Below are 20,255 nucleotides of genomic sequence, written 5' to 3' on the forward strand. Positions count from 1 at the left end.
AAATAAACTACAACAAATAATATTGTTACAATCCTGAAGTCTGATCTCTTTTATGTGGCAAAGCACAATTGAGGGAATTAGGCAAGAAGCTGGGGCTTTTGGGACCTTGAGGGAGACAAGTTACACCCTAGCAGGACTGGAGCTAATATCTTCATTGAGGAGATTTGCCCGTGCTGTTTAATGTGGTGATGGTGTTTAAATCATCTTGGTTATATAGTCTGGAATCTTGAGATGGAATTCAGAATAGAAACAAAGCTGGTTGTGTGACGGAGAGAAGTTGTGCATGAAAGGAGAAAGCAGCAGAAACATCCTAGAATCAATCAGTTCTCTTGCCAAATAGTTTTAAAGGTAGAAATAAAAGCATTCTATCAGTGTACAGCATTTGCAACAAGATAGCTGAATTGATGGCACTAGTACAAGTAAAAACATATCATCTATTAGATTACTTAGTGTGGAAATAGGCCCTTCGGCCCAACAAGTCCACACCGACCCGCCGAAGCGCAACCCACCCAGACCCATTCCCCTACATTTACCCCTGCTCCTAACACTACAGGCAATTTAGCATGGCCAATTCACCTGACCTGCACATTTTTGGACTTTGGGAGGAAACCGGAGGAAACCTATGCAGACACAGGGAGAATGTGCAAACTCCACACAGTCAGTCGCCTGAGGCAGGAATTGAACCCGGGTCTCTGGTACTGTGAGGCAGCAGTGCTAACCACTGTGCCACTGTGCCGCCCATTATTTTCCATTATGGAGATGTGGCTACAAGGTGACCAAGGTTGGGAGCTGATTGGATCGGTCAAAAGGAATAGGAAGTCATGTAATGCTAATAATGAGGAATGGATCCATGTGTTAGTGAGAGCATGTTCAATCCGAAGAATAGGAGGTAAATTAAATTTGGGTGGAGCTTAAAAACACAAGTGGCAGGAAGCATTTTATAGGAATAGTTTATTGTCTTCTAAACAGTCATGGTAATTAGAGAGAAATATAGGAGGGATCATGGATGAGTTCAATCTTCATGTAAACCTGAGAAAATCTATTGAGCACCAATACCGTGGAGGAAGAAATCCTGAAATGTCGTAGAGTCCTAGGAATATACAGCATGGAAACAAATATGGTCCACTTGTCCATGCTGACCAGATAACCAAAATTAATGTAGTCCCATTTGCCAGCACGTATCCTTCGAAATCCCTGCTATTCGTATTCCCGGGAAGATGCCTTTTAAGTGTCATATTTGTACCAGCCTCCATCACTACCTCTGGCAGCTCATTCCGTACACGCACCACCCTTTGCATGTAAATGTTGCCCTTTAGGTCCCTATTTAAATCTTTGTCCCCTCACCTTAAACCAATGCCTTCTAGTTCTGGACTCCTCTAAATGTGTTCAAGATCCTTGTCTGGAGCAATACGTTGAGCAAAAGGGGGAACAGGCTATTTCAGGCCTAATATCATGCAGTAAATACTACTGATAATGTCGCAAAAGAACTTGAATTGAATGACCATAATATGACATACTTTTTCATTTAGTTTGAAAATAATAGCATTTAATCAATTTAGCATCTTAAATATATATTGGGGCAATTGCTGTCTCAGGGTATGAGAATGTTGACTGGATCAGAAAAATGCATCCAAAACCTTGACAATAGGCAATGGTTAACATTTAAATAATGCTTGGTTTTATGGTAAAAATTAAACATGCCTTTTAAAGGCAAAAATTCTCAACAGGAAAACTGTGCCCACCTTGGCTTTACAAGGAATTTAAAGGCTATTAGATCTAATTTCAAGTTTTACATCAAAGAAGATAGCACTCAAAGTTGCCTGCAAATAAAAAAGTTGTTAGTCTTAGGATTGAGAGAAGTTTTGAATTCAACAAAGAAAGACCAAGAAATTGAGGAAAGAGAAAACAGAATATGAATGTAAAATAGCCAGAAGTGTAAAAATAGGTTGCAAATGTTTTGATAGGTTTGTGAAAAGGAAAAGAGTAACAAAACCAAATATTGTTTCATTCTGGCAGAGATAGGAGAATTTATAACAGGAAACAGAACTGGCAGATGAGCTAATAAATGCTATATTTGTCCTCTCAAAAGAAAACAAGTCTTCCTGACATAATTAAGATCCAGGTTCCAGTGAAAACGTATAATTGAAAGAAAACACTTAAAAATAGTAGTTTTGGAAAAATTAATGGGACTGAAAATTGACAAATCCCTGGGACCTGACTTTGGAGTGTTGAAAGTTGACTACAGAGGTTGTGAGTGCATTGGTGATCATCTGTTAAATTCTGTTCATTTTGCAGTGGTGCCTGCAGATTAGAAGGTTGCAGGTTTAAACTGTTTAAGAAAGGAGGGAGACAAAGAGGGATCTTGCAGCTCTGTTACCTAATACGTTCATAAGATATAGGAATAGAATTCAGCCATCGCTGATGATGGCTGATATGCTCCTCATCCCCATTTTCCTGCCTTCTCCTCATATCCCTTCAACCCATTATCAATTAAAAATCTGTTTAACTCCTCCTTAAATTTACTCACTGTCCCAGCATCCACTGCACTTTGGGAAGCAAATTTCACAGGTTCGTAACCCTTTTGGGAGAAGTAGTTTCTCCTGAACGCTTTCAAATTTGCTACCCCTTATCCTAAGACTATGATGTCTCGTTCTAGAATGCCCCACAAGAGAAAGCATCTGCTCCACATCCATCTAAACCATAACTTTTATCATCTTGAATACCTCAATTTGATCTCCACTTATTCTTTTAAAATGTACGAGGGAACGTGTTAGAGACTGTTATGGTAATAATAGATTACTGGATATTGAGAAGATAGTTTTCTGATTAGATAGATTCAACACAGATTTATGAAGAAGTAACTCTGTTTGTTTGACAAATCTGAATTTTTGAGGATGTCACTGGTGGAGTCAATTAGGGGGAACCAATGAAGTGGTGATTTTGGATTTTCAGAAGGCTTTTGATGAAGTCTCCCACAAGAGATTCCGAAACAGAATTAAAATGCACCCAACAGGGTTCAAGGGAATAAGATAGCATGGGTTAAGGATTGGTTTTTGAAAAAGCAGCATAGTAATGAATGTATAATTCTCAAATTGGCAGGCTGTGACCAGTGTAGTTACTGCAGGAATTAGTACACGGGACCCACTGTTCACCATCAATATTAATTATTTGAATGTGTGAATCACTTGTAATATTCCCTAGTCTGCAGATACAAAACTTGGTGGAAATATGAACTGAGAACGATGCAGCAGTTTCAAGTGACTTAGGCAGACTCAGTGAGTGAGCAAAAGCAATGTAGAGGGAATATACTGTAGATAAGTGAGAGATTATCTGGTTTGTTTGGAGGCATGCAGGTACAGAATATTTCTAAAATGGGCTGATATCCAAGGGAACTTGGGAACTCTTGTTCATAAGTCACTGAAAGCTAACATGCAGTTGCAACATGCACTTCTGAAGGTATGCAGTATGCTAGCCTATATCACAGAATAGTTTGAATTCAGGAAAAAGAAGCCCTGCTTAAATTGTACAGTACATTGGTGAGCACCTGGAGAATTATATGCAGCCTGGTGTCCATCCCTGAGGTAATACAGGTGTACACTTGTAGAGAGAGTACAAGTGAGGTTCACCTCCTGAGGTGAACAGGAGGTAAGCATAAACAATCTCTTGCTTTTTCAAAAATTCAGTTGCAGCTGTTCTTTTGTACAGCATCCCCTCCCCCCAACCCCACCAATTTCTTTGAGCCTGTCTTTTTTTTTAAGTTCATTCATGGGATGACGGGGTTACTGGCTAGCAATTCTTGCCCATCCCTAATTGTCTAGAGGGCAGTTAAGAGTCACCCACATTGCTGTGGGTCTGGAGTGACATTCAGGCTAGAGCAGCTAAGGCTGGCAATTTCCTTCCCTAAACGACATTAGTTAATCAGAAGGGTTTTCCCAACAATCGACAATGGATTCATAGTTATCATTAGACTCTGAATTCCAGGTTTTTTAAATTGAAAAATTTCCAATTTCAAAAATTCGGACCTGGCTCCCTAGAACATTGTTTTTACCTAATGACTGCAGATGCTGGAAACCAGATTCTGGATTAGTGGTGCTGGAAGAGCACAGCTGTTCAGGCAGCATCCGAGGAGCAATAAAATCAACGTTTCGGGCAAAAACCCTTCACCAGGAATACAAAGTTAAAAATCACACAACGCCAGGTTATAGTCCAACAGATTTAATTGGAAGCACACTAGCTTTCGGAGCAACGCTCCTTCATCAGATGATTGTCCGATTGTCAGCGTCGCTCCAAAGGCTAGTGTGCTTCCAATTAAACCTGTTGGACTATAACCTGATGTGTGATTTTTAACTTTGTACACCCCAGTCCAACACCGGCATCTCCAAATCATGATCAGGAATACAGGCAGAGAGCCTGAAGGGTGGAGAGATAAATGAGAGGAGGGTGGGGATAGGAAGAAAGCATAGAGTACAATTGGCGAGTGAGGGAGGGGATGAAGGTGATAGGTCAGGGAGGAGGGTGGAGTGGATAGGTGGAGAAGAAGATAGGCAGGTAGGACAAGTCATGGGACAGTGCTGAGCTGGAAGGTTGAAACTGGGGTGAGGTGGGAGAAGGGGAAATGAGGAAACTGGTGAAATCCACATTGATACACTGGGCTTGAAGTGTTCCGAGGCGGAAGATGAGGCGTTCCTCCTCCAAGGTGGTGAGGGAATGCTGGTGAAGGAGGCCCAGGACCTCAATGTCCTCGGCAGAGTGGGAGGGGCAGTTGAAATGTTTGGCCACAGGGCGATGTGGTTTATTGGTGCGGATGTCCCAGAGATGTTCCCTAAAGTGCTCTGCTAGGAGGCATCCAGTTTCCCCAATGTGGAGGAGATCGCATCGGGAGCAATGGATACAATAAATGATATTGGTGGATGTGCAGGTAAAACCTTGGATGTAGAAGGCTCCTTTAGGGCTTTGGATGGAGGTGAGGGAGGAGGTGTGGGTGCAGGTTTTGCAATTTCTGCGGTGGCAGGGGAAGGTGCCACGACGAGAGTATGGGTTGTGGGGGTGGGGGGGGGGGGGCGTAGACCTGACCAGGTAGTCATGGAGGGCACAGTCTTTGCAGAAGACGGAAAGGGGTGGGGAGGGAAATATATCCCTGGTGATGGGGTCTGTTTGGAGGTGGCGGAAATGTCGGTGGATGATTTGATTTATGCGAAGGTTGTTAGGGTGGAAGGTGAGCACCAGGGGTGTTCTGTCCTCGTTACGATTGGAGGGGTGGGGGGGTCTGAGGGCGGAGGTGCGGGATGTGGATGAGATGAGTTGGAGGGCATATTTAACCACATGGGAAGGGAAATTGTGGTCTCTAAAGAAGGAGGCCATCTGGTGTGTTCTGTGGTGGAACTGGTCCTCCTGGGAGCAGATAGGGCGGAGGTGGAGGAATGGGGAATATGGGATGGCATTTTTGCAGAAGATAGAATGGGAAGAGGTGTAATCCAGGTAGCTGTCGGAATCGTTGGGTTTGTAAAAAATGTCAGTGTTATCTCTCCACCCTTCAGGCACTCTGCCTGTATTCCTGATGAAGGGCTTTTGCCCGAAACATCGATTCTACTGCTCCTCGGATGCTGCCTGAACTGCTGTGCTCTTCTAGCACCACTAATCCCCAGAACATTATTCAGTTCTCTGGACTAATTGTAGAGGTGTGAAAGCTAGATTTTCTATATGTTTTGATGTGTGCCTTTTCCGTCACAATAACAAAACTTCAGATGCCTGACTCCAGTCAGAACATAATATGATTTCACCATCCCCCATTCCAGGATATTCAGAATCTTGAATTTTGAATAGTATTGATGTTTCCCTTCAGTGTTGTTTATTCCAGACATCCACTTCCCTGATTCAATTCGCTGTATAAACATAATCCTTTCCAGTAATTTGTCTTGTATTTTAATCCTGGACCTGAGACCGGAAAGTACTTATTGCACTTATGATAACAAATATCTACTCTGCTACCTCTACCTCCTCCAAATACTCATGCCTTTGTTTGCATGAATCTTTGATGCATCCATCTTTCAGTTTTCCATATACTTGTGCTGTTTTAATTCCTTCTTTTTCACTCAATCATGCAGCTTTCAATTTGCTTCCTTTCCACCCCTGCATTCCAGCTTCTAGCCATGCATTCTCCCATCAATCTCGTAACAACTTGTTTTGTGGTACTGTTCGCTCTTTCTTCCACTTCAGTGATGCCATAAATAATGTTTTCTTGTACACATGCATGGTCAAAAGACGCATCAGCGATACAGTCATGGAGTCATAGAGATGTACAGCATGGAAACAGACCCTTCAGTCCAACCTGTCCATGCCGACCAGATATCCCAACCCAATCTAGTCCCACCTGCCAGCACCCAGCCCATATCCCTCGAAACCCTTCCTATTCATATACCCATCCAAATGCCTCTTAAATGTTGCAATTGTACCAGCCTCCACCACTTCCTCTGGCAGCTCACTCCATACACGTGCATGAAGAAGTTGCCCCTTAGGTCTCTTTTATATCTTTCCCCTCTCACCCTAAACCTATGCCCTCTAGTTCTGGACTCCCCAACCCCAGGGAAAAGACTTTGCCTATTTATACGATCCATGCCCCTCATAATTTTGTAAACCTCTATAAGGTCACCCCTCAGCCTCCGACGCTCCAGGAAAAACAACCCCAGCCTGTTCAACCTCTCCTTGTAGCTCAGATCGTCCAACCCTGGCAACATCCTTGTAAATCTTTTCTGAACCCTTTCAAGTTTCACAACATCTTTCCAATATGAAGGAGACCAGAATTGCATGCTATATTCCAACAGTGGCGTAACCAATGTCCTGTACAGCCGCAACTTGACCTCCCAACCCCTGTACTCAATACTCTGACCAATAAAGGAAAGCATACCAAACACTTTCTTCACTATCCTATCTACCTGTAACTCTGCTTTCAAGGAGCTATGAACCTGCACTCCAAGGTCTCTTTGTTCAGCTACACTCCCTAGAACCTTACCATTAAGTGTATACGTCCTGCTAAGATTTCCTTTCCCAAAATGCAGCACCTCGCATTTATCTGAATTAAACTCCACCTGCCGCTTCTTAGCCCATTGGCCCATCTGGTCCAGATCCTGTTGTAATCTGAGGTAACCCTCTTCTCTGTCCACTACACCTCCAATTTTGGTGTCATCTGCAAACTTTACTAACTGTACCTGTTATGCTCGCTTCCAAATCATTTATGTAAATGACAAAAAGTAGAGGGCCTAGCACCGATCCTTGTGGCACTCCACTGGTCACAGGCCTCCAGTATGAAAAACAGCTCTCCCCACACCCTCTGTCTTCTACCTTTTGAACCAGTTCTGTATCCAAATGGCTAGTTCTCCCTGTATTCCATGAGATCTCAGCTTGCTAATCAGTCTCTCATGGGGAACCTTGTCGAATGCCTTACTGAAGTCCATATAGATCACATCTTCTGCTCTGCCCTCATCAATCTTCTTTGTTACTTCATCAAAAAACTCTGTCAAGTTTGTGAGACATGATTTCCTACGCACAAAGCCATGTTGACTATCCTGAATCAGTCCTTGCCTTTCTAAATACATGTACATCCTGTCCCTCAGGATTCCCTCCAACAACTTGCCCACCACCGAGGTCAGGCTCACTGGTCTATAGTTCCCTGGCTTGTCCTTACCACCCTTCTTAAACAGTGGCACCACGTTTGCCAATCTCCAGTCTTCCGGCACCTCACCTGTGACTATCGATGATATAAATATCTCAGCAAGAGGCCCAGCAATCACTTCTCTAGCTTCCCACAGAGTTCTCGGGTACACCTGATCAGCTCATGGGGATTTATCCACCTTTTAACCGTTTCAAGACATCCAGCACTTCCTCGTCTGTAATCTGGACATTTTGCAAGATGTCACCATCTATTTCCCTACAGTCTATATCTTCCATATGCTTTTCCACAGTAAATATTGATGTAAAATATTCATTTAGTATCTCCCCCATTTTCTGTGGCTCCACACAAAGGCCACCTTGCTGATCTTTGAGGGGCCCTATTCTCTCCCGAGTTACCCTTTTGTCCTTAATATATTTGTAAAGCCCCTTCGGATTCTCCTTAATTCTATTTGCCAAAGCTATCTCATGTTCCCGTTTTGCCCTCCTGATTTCCCTTTTAAGTATACCCCTACTTTGTTTATACTCTTCTAAGGATTCACTCGATCTATCCTGTCTTTACTTGACATATGCTTCCTTCTTTTTTGTAAACCAAACCCTCAATTTCTTTAGTCTTCCAGCATTTGCTATATCTACCAGCCTTCCCTTTCACCCTGACAGGAATATACTTTTTCTGGATTCTTGTTATCTCATTTCTGAAGACTTCCCATTTTCCAGCCGTCCCTTCACCTGCGAACATCTGCCTCCAATCAGCTTTTGAAAGTTGTTGCCCAATACCGTATAAACTGGCCTTTCTCCAATTTAGAACTTCAACTTTTAGATCTGCTCTATCCTTTTCCATCACTATTTTAAAATGAATGGAATTATGGTCACTGGCCCCAAAGTGCTCCCCCACTGACACCTCACTCACCTGCCCTGCTTTATTTCCCAAGAGTAGATCAAGTTTTGCGCCTTCTCTTGTAGGTACATCCACATACTGAATCAGAAGGTTGTCTTGTACACACTTAAGAAATTCCTCTCCATCTAAACCTTTAACACTATGGCAGTCCCAGTTGATGTTTGGAAAGTTAAAATCCCCTACCATAACCACCCTATTATTCTTACAGATAGCTGAGATCTCCTGACAAGTTTGTTTCTCAATTTCCCTCTGACTATTGGGGGCTCTATAATACAATCCCAATAAGGTGATCATCCCTTTCTTATTTCTCATTTCCACCCAAATAACTTCCCTGGATTGTATTTCCGGGAATATCCTCCCTCAGCATAGCTGTAATGCTATCCCTTATCAAAAATGCCACTTCCCCCTCCTCCCCTCCTCTTTTGCCTCCCTTTCTATCCTTCCTGTAGCATTTGTATCCTGGAACATTCAGCTGCCAGTTCTGTCCATCCCTGAGCCATGTTTCCGTAATTGCTATGATATCCCAGTCCCATGTTCCTAACCATGCCCTGAGTTCATCTGCCTTCCCTGTTAGGCCCCTTGCATTGAAATAAATGCAGTTTAATTTATTAGTCCTACTTTGTCCCTTCCTGCCCTGACTGTTTGACTCACTTCTGTTCTCAGCTGTACCCATCTCAGATCGCTCTCTTTCCTCACTATCTCCTTGGGTCCCACCCCCCCACCTTACTAGTTTAAATCCTCCCAAGCAGTTCTCGCAAATTTCCTTGCCAATATATTAGACTCCTTCCAATTTAGGTGCAACCCATCCTTCTTGTACAGGTCACTTCTACCCCAAAAGAGATTCCAATGGTCCAAAAATGCGAATCTTTCTCCCATACACCAGCTTCTCAGCTATGCATTCATCTGCTCTATCCTCCTATTCCTGCCCTCACTGGGAGTAATCCAGATATTACTGCCCTTGAGGACCCCCTTTTTAAAATTCTACCTAACTCTCTGTAATCATCTTTCAGAGTCTCAACCTTTTCCCTTCCTATGTCGTTGGTTCCAATGTGGACAATGACCTCCTGCTGGCCCCTCTCCCCCATGAGAACATTCTGCATTCTCTCTGAGACATTCTTGAACCTGGCACCAAGGAAACAACACACCATTCTGCTTTTTCTCTGCTGGCCACAGAAATATCTGTCTGTACATCGGACTACAGGATCCCCTAACACAATTGATCTCTTGGAAGCCAACGTACCCCTCGTTGCTTTACAGCCTGTCTCAATACCAGAAACCTGGCTGCTTCTGCTACGTTCCCCTGAGAATCCATCACCCCATACATTTTCCAAAACAGCATACCTGTTTGAAATGGGTATATCCACAAAAGACTCCTGCTCTAGCTGCCTACCTCTCTTACCCTTCCTGGAGTTAACCCATCTATGTGACTGTATCTGAGATTTTCCTCCCTTTCTATAACTGCCATCCATCACATACTGTTGCTGTTGTAAATTCCGCATCATTTCTATTTGTCTCTCCAACTGATTCACTCGATCTGATAAGATTTGCATCCAGCAGCATTTATGGCAGATATAATCTGCAGTAACCCTTAAACTCTCTTTAAACTCCCATATCTGACAAGAAGTTCATATCACTGCAAAGGCCATTTTTTCTTCTTCACAATCTACAGACCCAGAAAAGAACACGTCTTATTCCTCTACAAACACTGCCCCAGGTTAAATTAATAACTATGGCTTATATTTTAAGTTTAATGAAGAGACTTCTCTCCAAAAACATATCAATAAAGAATCCACTGTAGTCCTTGGATATCTCCTGTGCACAATTTAGATGCCACTGATGATACCTGAAGCATGAAGATGTTTTTTGCATATGCTAATAATAAAGAACATTAAAAGATTGGGGCCAGGTGATCTGACCACTTGAGCCTTTGTCTTTCACTAAGTTCATGAATAATTCTGGATGTCAACGCCACCTTTTAATCTAATGCCCATATCCCTTAGTTCCTTTAATAGAGGCTTCAAAAGTTCATGTATGTTCTCAGTGACTGAGTCTTGACAGCCCCGAGATAGAAAAATTCCAAAAATTCACAATTGAGTAAAACAAATTCTACTCCTCCTAAATGGCCAACTCTTATCCTGAGACTACGCTGCCTATTTTTAGTTTTTAATATTTATCCAGTTCAATATCTCAGATTCTTCTGATCCAGTGAAATGACTGGTTATTCTTGTTAACTTTCATGAATATAAGCTCACTCTACAAATGCTCTTGTCAAGCAAGTACACTACCAAGGGCAATTAAGCATGGGCCACACGTGCCAGCCTAGCCAGTGATTCCCACATCCTCTTAACAAATCATTTCAAAAGAAATCTGAAGACAACCCCTTTATCCCAGAAAACTAGTGTGAATCTTCCTTATGTACAGAGACATAAACTCTTCACAGTACACCAAGTGTGGTCTCCTCAAAACCCAAAAACATTGCAGCATGGCCTTTTTAAAATTACTATACTCCATGCCCCTTGTAGTAAAAGCCAACATGATATTTGCCTTGCTGGACCACCTTTGCATCCTATCTGATGTTATTGGGCTTTATTCAGTTGGAGTTAAACATAGCAATGCAAAAGTTAAGACTGAAGCATTTTCCTTTAGCAAGAGGTGTTGAGTGGATAATTATTTTGGACCCCTTCCCAACTCCTCCAAGGTTTCCAGCATTGCAGATATCCAGCAATTTGATTCACTTCACATGATATTAAGAAGTCGCTGAAGGCACTAAATACATCTAAAGTTATGGGCGTAAGCAACATCTCATTGTAGTTCTGGAGACTTGTGCTCCAGAATGAGCTTCGCCCATAGTCAAGTTGTTCCTGTTACCAGTGGCCCAGGTCCATCCTATCAGTAACAAAAAAGACAAATCCAATTAAGTCAATTCCTGCCTTATCATTCTTCTCTCTCACTTCTCATTGTCACTATTCTGCTCACCAGTGCTCAGTTTGGAATCCAATAGAGTCTCTCTGCACCAGAACATCATTCCAGCCTCGGTAAAATAGGACAAAAAAGCTGAATTCTAGAGGTAAGGCTAACATCAAGGTTGTATCTGACTCTTGTGTGGCATTTCGGAGCTCTAGGAAAATTGAATTCCAAAGAAATCAGGATGAACTCCCCAGTGGGTGGAAACAGATTTCAAACAAAGGAAAGTGATTTTTATAGGCTGCTCAATAAGCTCAGGACTTGATTGAAGTTCTTCAGATAAATTTCCTTGGCAGAACCAAATTCAGTTTATTGAAAGATCAGAAGTGGGATATTTGTACATTTATGTGACTTCAGTTCTATTCAGAACTTTTTGAATGCTGAACCAATCACTGTCCACCAGTAGCAAGGCCTGGGCAATGTTCATACTGGAGCTGCTAAATAACAAGTCACGTTTTGCATCGAATCAGTCTATATTTCAAAATGGATGACCACCATGCTTGAAAGTTATAAAATAATTGAATATTTGTACAGTGATGTTGACTGAACAGTGAACTATTTTAATTCTGCAGTTGAGTCAGAGGATGGCTGTGAACAAAATGGGCCTGAAGAACTGGTCCTGCAGAGTGACATGATGCTAGGGCAAGACCTGGAGTTTGAATCTTCCAAGAAGATCATGGGCTTTGAAAAAGATTCAAAAGGTTTGAAGAATTTTTTTTGTGCTCCCCCACCATGATTGTGAGAATTACACTTCCCCAAGACTTAATGTTTATGAGCCAAAATAACAGGATGGAAATATTTATCTTTTGTGTACCAGATGTTTAGATTAATGATGTTCAGGGCAATTTGTCCTTTGCACTTTGCCATTTACTTTTTAAAAAAAATTTTCTGTGGATTAGTTAAACCTGTATTCCACTTGATCCTGCAAAAGAACAAAATGAAAAACTTTTGGGGACCAGTGTAGAGTAATGATGGTAATGTTGAAACTAATATAAAAGTACGTTGAGTTGCAAAAACTAAAGCTTTTTTTCCCCCCTTCTCCCATTACAAGAAAGCTACAAAGTACTCAGCTAAATTAACAATGCCATGCAAAAAAAACTCCTTTAGTTTAATTTCATCATTGTATTTTGTATTATGTTCATAGAAAGTTAATGCAAGTAGGGTGGGACCCATATCTCTAGGGCAGGGAAGAGTTGGCAGCTACACTCAAGTCTTTGTAAGCATTGCTTCTGTTGATCAGTTGTATAGCTTCTCTGTTAGTGGTGAAATCCAACTAGCCCATCGTTCTGAATGAAAAAGGCTGTGTTGTGTAGGTGGAGCTTTGAAGACAACTGAAACTTATTTTCAAATGATCTTCAAATAAAATCTGCATGCTGATGGAAAAATTGTTTGGTTATTGAATCTCCCTGGTACTGCTCACCCAAAATGAGATATCTGTGATTTGCACAGTTGACCTGACAATGTTGAGATTGGGCATATAAGAAAAGTCTATCAAATCCTTGTCGAGATTCTATGATTGGCAATTACATAGGTCTTAGACTCTGTCAGTGTTAGTATTAGTAACCAGTTAGTCAAGTTTTTTTTTTAGTCAGTAAATAACTGATTTATTACCAAAATGATCTTTAGTCATACAAAGATGTAAAGATTATTCCCAGCAGTTTGAATTATGCAAACATAAATATCTACCCTTCTTTAGAAGAGACACAGAAGTATAAAAATTGGAGTTTTCAACTTTAAAGTATTTTGACTGAGTAACAGTTCAAATCATGAAAAACGAAGGATTCGCAGCTTGTGCCAAATGATGTTCTGATTCTGGAGTTATTCTGCATACATAAGCTGTTGGCACTGCCACATCTTCCTAGAACTTTTTTTTAATATGAATTCAGGGAATGAGGGGGGTCACCGGCTGGGTCAGCCTTTAGTGCCCTTCCCTAATTGTCCAAAGGACAGTTAAGAGTCAGCCACTTTTCTGTGGTTCTGGAGTCGCATATGGCCAGACCGGGAAAGGATGGAGGTTTCCCTTCATAAAGGGCATTAGTGAACTAGATGGAATTTTTACCAACAATTGATCATGGATTCATGGTCATCATTAGACTGTTAATTCCAGATTCTTGCTGAAGTTAAATTCCACCATCTGTCAAGGTGGCTTTTGAATCTGATCCCCAGAACATTACCTTGGACTTTGGATTAACAGTCCAGAGATAATACCACTAGACCATCACCTCCCTCTACCATTTATAATTGACTGCAATCCCTTTGTTGTCCACGGTGAAACAGAGGCCAACAAATCCTGTCTGGAAGTCCTTTGAGTGGTAAAGATGACTTTTGGTGAGTTTTCAGCTTCATACTTGGCTGAAATGTTTTACAAAGGAAGAGAGAGAGGATGATATGCTAATGACAATAGACAATAGGTGCAGGAGGAGGCCTTTCTACCCTTCGAGCCTGCACCACCATTCAATATGATCATGGCTGATCATCCTTATTCAGTATCCTGTTCCTGCCTTATTTCCATAACCCTTGATTCCACAATCCTTGAGAGCTCTATCCAACTCTTTCTTAAATGAATCCAGAGACTGGGCCTCCACTGCCCTCTGGGGCAGAGCATTCCACACAGCCACCACTCTCTGGGTGAAGAAGTTTCTCCTCATCTCTGTCCTAAATGGTCTACCCGTATTTTTGAGCTGTGTTCTCTGGTTTGGCACTCACCCATCAGTGGAAACATGTTTCCTGCCTCCAGAGTGTCCAATCCTTTAATAATCTTACATGTCTCAATCAGATCCCCTCTCAGTCTTCTAAACTCAAGGGTATACAAGCCCAGTCGCTCCAGTCTTGCAGCGTAAGGTAGTCCCGCCATTCCAGGAATTGACCTCTTGAACCTTCGCTGCACTCCCTCAATAGCCAGAATGTCTTTCCTCAAATTTGGAGACCAGAAATGCACACAATACGCCAGGTATGGTCTCACCAGGGCCCTGTACAGCTGCAGAAGAACCTCTTTGCTTCTTTACTCAATCCCTCTTGTTATGAAGTCCAGCATGCTATTAGCCTTCTTCACTACCTGCTGTACCAGCATGCTTACCTTCATTGACTGGTGTACAAGAACACCCAGATCTCTTTGTACTGCCCCTTTACCTAAATTGATTCCATTTAGGTAGTTATCTGCCTTCCTGTTCTTCCCATCAAAGTGGATAACCATACATTTATCCACATTAAACTGCATCTCCCATGCATCTGACCACTCACCTAACCTGTCCAGGTCACCCTGTAATCTCCTAATATCCTCCTCACATTTCACCCTGCCACCCAGTTTAGTATCATCAGCAAACTTGCTAATGTTATTACTAATACCATCTTCTACATCATTAATATATATTGTAAAAAGCTGTGGTCCCAGCACTGATCCCTGCGGTACCCCACTGGTCACTGCCTGCCATTCCGAAATGGAGCCGTTTATCACTACTTTGTTTCCTGTCAACCAACCAACTTTCAATCCAAGTTAGTACTTTTCCCCCAATACCATGCACCCTAATTTTGCTCACTAACCTCCTATGTGGGACTTTATCAAAAGCTTTCTGAAAGTCCAGGTACACTACATCTACTGGATCTCCCTCGTCCATCTTCAGAGTTATGTTCTTAAAACATTCCAGAAGATTAGTCAAGCATGATTTCCCTTTCATGAATCCATGCTGACTCTGACCTATCCTGTTACTACTATCCAGATGTGTCGTAATTTCATCCTTTATAATAGACTCCAGCATCTTTCCCACCACTGAGGTCAGACTAACTTGTCTGTAATTTCCTGCTTTCTCTCTCCCACCTTTCTTAAAAAGTGGTACAACATTAGCCACCCTCCAATTCGTAGGAACTGATCCTGAATCTATCCAACTCTGGAAAATAATCACCAAAGCATCCACGACTTCTCGAGCCACCTCCTTCAGTACCCTGGGATGTCGATCATCAGGCCCCAGGGACTTATCAACCTTCAGACCTAACAGTCTCTCCAACACCAATTCATGGCAAATATAAATTCCCTTCAGTTCAGGTCCTTCAGCCACTGTTGCCTCAGGGAGATTGCTTGTGTCTTCCCCAGTGAACACAGATCTGAAGTACCAATTCAATTCTTCTGCCATTTCTTTGTACCCCATAATATATTCCCCACTTTCTGTCTTCAAGGGCCCAATTTTAGTCTTAATCATTATTTTGCCTTTCACATACCTAAAAAAGCTTTTACCATCCTCCTTTATATTTTTGGCCAGTTTACCTTCGTACCTCATTTTTTCTCTCCGTATTTCCTTCTTAGTAATCCTCTGTTGTTCTTTAAAAGTTTCCCAGTCCTCTGTTTTCCCACTTATCTTTGCTATGTTATACTTTTTCTCTTTTAACTTTATATGTTTCTTAACTACCCTCGTCAGCCACAGCCACCCACGCCTCCTCCTAGGACCTTTCTTCCTTTTTGGAATGAACTGATCCTGCATCTTCTGTATTATACACAGAAATATTTGCCATTGTTCCTCCACTGTCATCCCTGCTAAGGTATTGCACCATTGAACTTTGGCCAGCTCCTCCCTCATAGCTCTATAGTTTGCTTTATTCAACAAAAATATTGTCACTTCCGATTGTACCCTTTCCCTCTCAAATTGCAGGTTGAAGCTTATTGTATTATGGTCACTACTTCCCAATGGCTCCTTCACTTCGAGGTCCCTGATCAATTCTGGTTCGTTGCACAATACCAGATCCAGAATTGCCTTCTCCCTGGTAGGCTCCAGCACCAGCTGTTCTAAGAATCCAGCTTGAAAGCACTCCACAAAGTCTCTTTCCTGAGATGCAATACCATCCTGATTCTCCCAGTCTACCTGCATGTTGAAATCCCCCATAACAACTGTAGTAACATCTTTGCGACAGGCCAATTTCAGCTCCGATTCAACTTACATCCGACATCCAGACTACTGTTTGGGGGCCTATAGATAACTCCTGGAGGGTCTTTTTACCCTTAGAATTTCTCAGCTCTATCCATACTGACTCTACGTCTCCGATTCTAGGTCCCCCCGCGCAAGGGACTGAATATCATCCTTTACCAACATGGCCACCCACCCCCTCTGCCCCTCAGTCTGTCCTTACGATAACACATGTAACCTTGAATATTCATTTCCCAGGCCCTGTCCACTTAATGCTGTTCAGGCAGGCCATATTTTCTGAGTTCAAATATGAAATGGTCTTATAACATTTCAAACTGCGACATATGATCTTTGTGAAAGTCCTCCACATCCATGCTCCCTGCTGCTTGTTGTTACTGTTGTATCCAATGCCCTTTTTCCTTAGCAAAGTGTCTTTATTTAAAATTTTAAGGTATTTATATGTATGTTTACATAATTTTTCACAAAATATTCGGATCTCCTTTCCTCATAGCAATGTAAATATGCGGAAATCCGTCAAGGTATTATGCAGACTGTCAAGAAATGAAGTGTGGATCTATAAGGGAGCAAACCGATTGGGAGTTGCAAGGGTACGATCATAGATACTTTAAATTTATCAATTGCCTTAAAGTTCACAAAACATCTCAAAGCACTATATTGTGACAAAGTAAAAGAAGATACAGTAGAGCAAGTGACAAAAGTCTTAGCAGAACGTTAAAGCCCAGAGAGCTGAAGACTTGGCTGCTAGTTGTGAGCCAAAGAAAATATGGATTCTACAGGAGGACAGCAGTGGGTATATACAGAGATCTTTCCAGATGAAAGAGCTGAAGGAAATGGGGAGATGTAAAGCCTTGGAGGAACTTGACTTCAGAAAATTGAAAATTGAGGTGTTGTCAGATGGAAGCTAATGTTAGGCCACCTACAAAATAAAGATGGCCAAATTAGGATAATTATTCCAATACAAGGGACACTGAGATCAGGTAATAAATTCTGTCTATCCCAGCTTTGGAAAAAACAGAAACTAGCAGTTACAGGTGCACTCTGGCCGTAATAATATAATTCTGTCTTTTGTCATTGTTCACAATGTGACAGCAAAAAGGTGGAGTCTAATGTTGGGCAGCTCACTAAAGGAAGGATTCTGGATGTTTACAAAGGCTGCAATGCAGACTTACTGAGTTGCTGTCTGTTTAGAAGAAAAGATTAATGCTGAAGGACACTTGACAAAGATCAGAACATTTTTTGTTGGAACAATGTCAATTACAGGACATTGTGACAGAAATGTTTAACATTGTGAATGGATGGGACAGAGTCGATGGAAGCAAGTAATTTACAATTATTTGGGGCTTTAGGGTGAACTTCCTACGATAACATAAAGAGGAATAGTTTTCCACATAACATTTTGAGTTGAGAGAATTAAACTCTGGTAGTCAAAGTAGAAGCGAATATTCAAGTTAAAGGTTAGGTTTTACAGATGGATGAGATAAAGTGAATGACAAAATGTTTAGGAACTATTTGTGGAGAGTAAATGCTTCACCTGTTTCTGTGTTGTAACTCCTCTGTATTGCTACTTGGCATTCCAGCTATTCTAAATTCCCCATTTCTATGATGACGAGAAGTTGAGTGAATTAAACATCGTTTTTGGGGAAGAGCTGGTATTCAAATATGAGTGGTTCTTAAGAAAAATAGAAATGCCAATATCTCCTGAAAGTAAAAAGCATTTCATCTTCCTATTCAAAAGTGAGTTTTTACTTTTTAGATTGATTCTTCACTGTTTTGAAACACTTTGTTGAATTGAGTGAACTGCAGGGTGGGGAATTGCTGAAGACGATAGAGGCCAGAGTTTTCCTCATCATTACCAATACAAACTGCAGCCCAGATATTCTGGTGGTTCCTTTCCACGCACCAAGCTGTTACACCACAAGGTGTTTACTTTGCCTTGTTGGCTTCAACTTGAGAACTTTTCCCAATTGCTTCACAAAAATGTAGTCAGACAAAAAAATCGATGCTAAAGTTGTGAGGGGGTACAGCATCAGTTTTATGCTGGTCAAGTCAAACTAGTTTTCCTGTCCAACACGTTTCCACAGGTGTTTATTTCTGGTATTGTACATAAAGTCCCAGATTTCAGAACTTGTTATCACTAGATTTGTGCATGCAACCTCTGGATTGTTAGTTCTGTATCAAAAGTTTGATTTTACTCTAACCCTATTGAAACGGTTCCCCTGATCAATGTCGTTTGAGTTCACCAATTCTAATTTTTATGCTCGATTCCCCAGCAAGTTTGCCTCCTCACTCCAAAAAGAGAATTAGAAAGTGTGAAAGTAGAAGTAGAATCCTGCTTATTTTTTCTGCCCTTAGATAATATAGAAGTTTACCGTCCGGCCAAGGCACTAGTATTATAAATATTAGCATTACTGAGACGTGATTCTGCTTTTAATTAGAAATCTAAACAGGTCATTTTAACTAATTCAGTGGGCCTTCATATTTGATCATTTACTTAATTGAGAAATTGGACTGGGACAGTCACATACTCCTAATGTATGTCACTTACGTTGTACCCAAAAAGTCCAAGAATGCCTCTATCATTGGAATTCCATCTCTTTTAAAATTAATTTTGTGATTATGGGCATATAGCAATACTGACATCTATGACTCATCCTTAGTTGCTCTGACAGGTCACCATCCTGAACTGTTGCAGCATGAAGAAGGTACTATTTAAAAATACTGTTAGGTAGGCAGTTTCAAGATCTTGATAATTCATCTTTAGAAGTGGAAAGATAGTCATGCCCATATCATCTTTGGGATTCGGGAGAGAATAACTCCAAGCTTCAGGTTCTGTTCTGTCAGCCTATCATTATAATTTTGAAGAGAGATGATTGAGATGATAACTTGGATTTCTTTGTGCACTTTGCATGTTGAGTTATTTTGGGAACTTAAGTACTCTCTGAATAAAAGTCGGTTGTTAACTTCAACTGTTCATGAGTCCAGAAGGTCAGTAGTCCAAGCCTTGTTGGCTAGCCATGTGTAGGAGTTCATCTAATTGATTAATATTTCAAAAACTATTTGCTTACCTGTAAGTGTGATTGAAGCATGATAGGATATGTTTAGTGACCGCCTGTATTAATCTGTAGGATAACATCCTCACAGTCTTCACTAAAGTGTAAACAGACGTACAATCCAAGGAGACACTAGTAGGGGTGAACCAAAGCTCGATTAAAAGATGGGATTTTCGAAGATCATTTAAAGAAGTGATGAAGGATTTGGAGGAGAGGGGGGTACGGGCAAGAAAGAGTCAGCAAGGAACACAAACATGGCAGTGAGCCTAAAAAGCTGAAGGCAGGGCTATCAATGATGGGTTGAAAATAAGAGGTTTCATGAAAATGGGGTGAAATGTTGTGACTGCAAAAATTTATGTGCATATGTATGATTTACATTCTGTGCAAAAAAAAAATTTGATTTTGTTTTCAAGTGAAGTCTTGAGAAAAAGATCAAATAAGTATGCCAAATAATGTAAAACCGAAGTACTGCGGCCATGGAAATCTGAAACGATTGCCAAGAATCTTCAAGAATTTCAGCAGGTCTGGCAGTATCTGTGGAGAGAGAAAATGTTTTGAGTCCAGCTTAACTTAGAAATTCCAGTTCTCCCTCTTCACAGATGCTGCGAAACCTTCTGTGTTTGTTGACAATTAATACATGCACTTTCAAAGTGAGGCTGTAATTTTTAATTGTTGACAGACAAAATATTCCAAATTGTGACCTGTAAAGAACAAATGTTTTTTCATATGATGAAGTGTATAAGGTCTGCATGCTAAATGTTGTGC

At 41.3% G+C, this 20,255-nt stretch overlaps 1 protein-coding gene across 1 annotated transcript in view; it reads left to right on the forward strand.

Annotated features, from left to right (window-relative positions):
• The window catches only part of LOC132835298 (zinc finger protein 729-like), a 97,554-nt gene that overhangs the window by 13,493 nt on the left and 63,806 nt on the right, over positions 1-20,255 (forward strand). Inside the window, exon 2 of the mRNA XM_060854724.1 lies at positions 12,100-12,228. Within this exon, the coding sequence (XP_060710707.1) occupies positions 12,100-12,228 (129 nt within the window). The remainder of the gene's footprint in view (positions 1-12,099; positions 12,229-20,255) is intronic.

This window comes from Hemiscyllium ocellatum, chromosome 3 (assembly GCF_020745735.1).
Source record: "Hemiscyllium ocellatum isolate sHemOce1 chromosome 3, sHemOce1.pat.X.cur, whole genome shotgun sequence".
NCBI lineage: Eukaryota > Metazoa > Chordata > Chondrichthyes > Orectolobiformes > Hemiscylliidae > Hemiscyllium > Hemiscyllium ocellatum.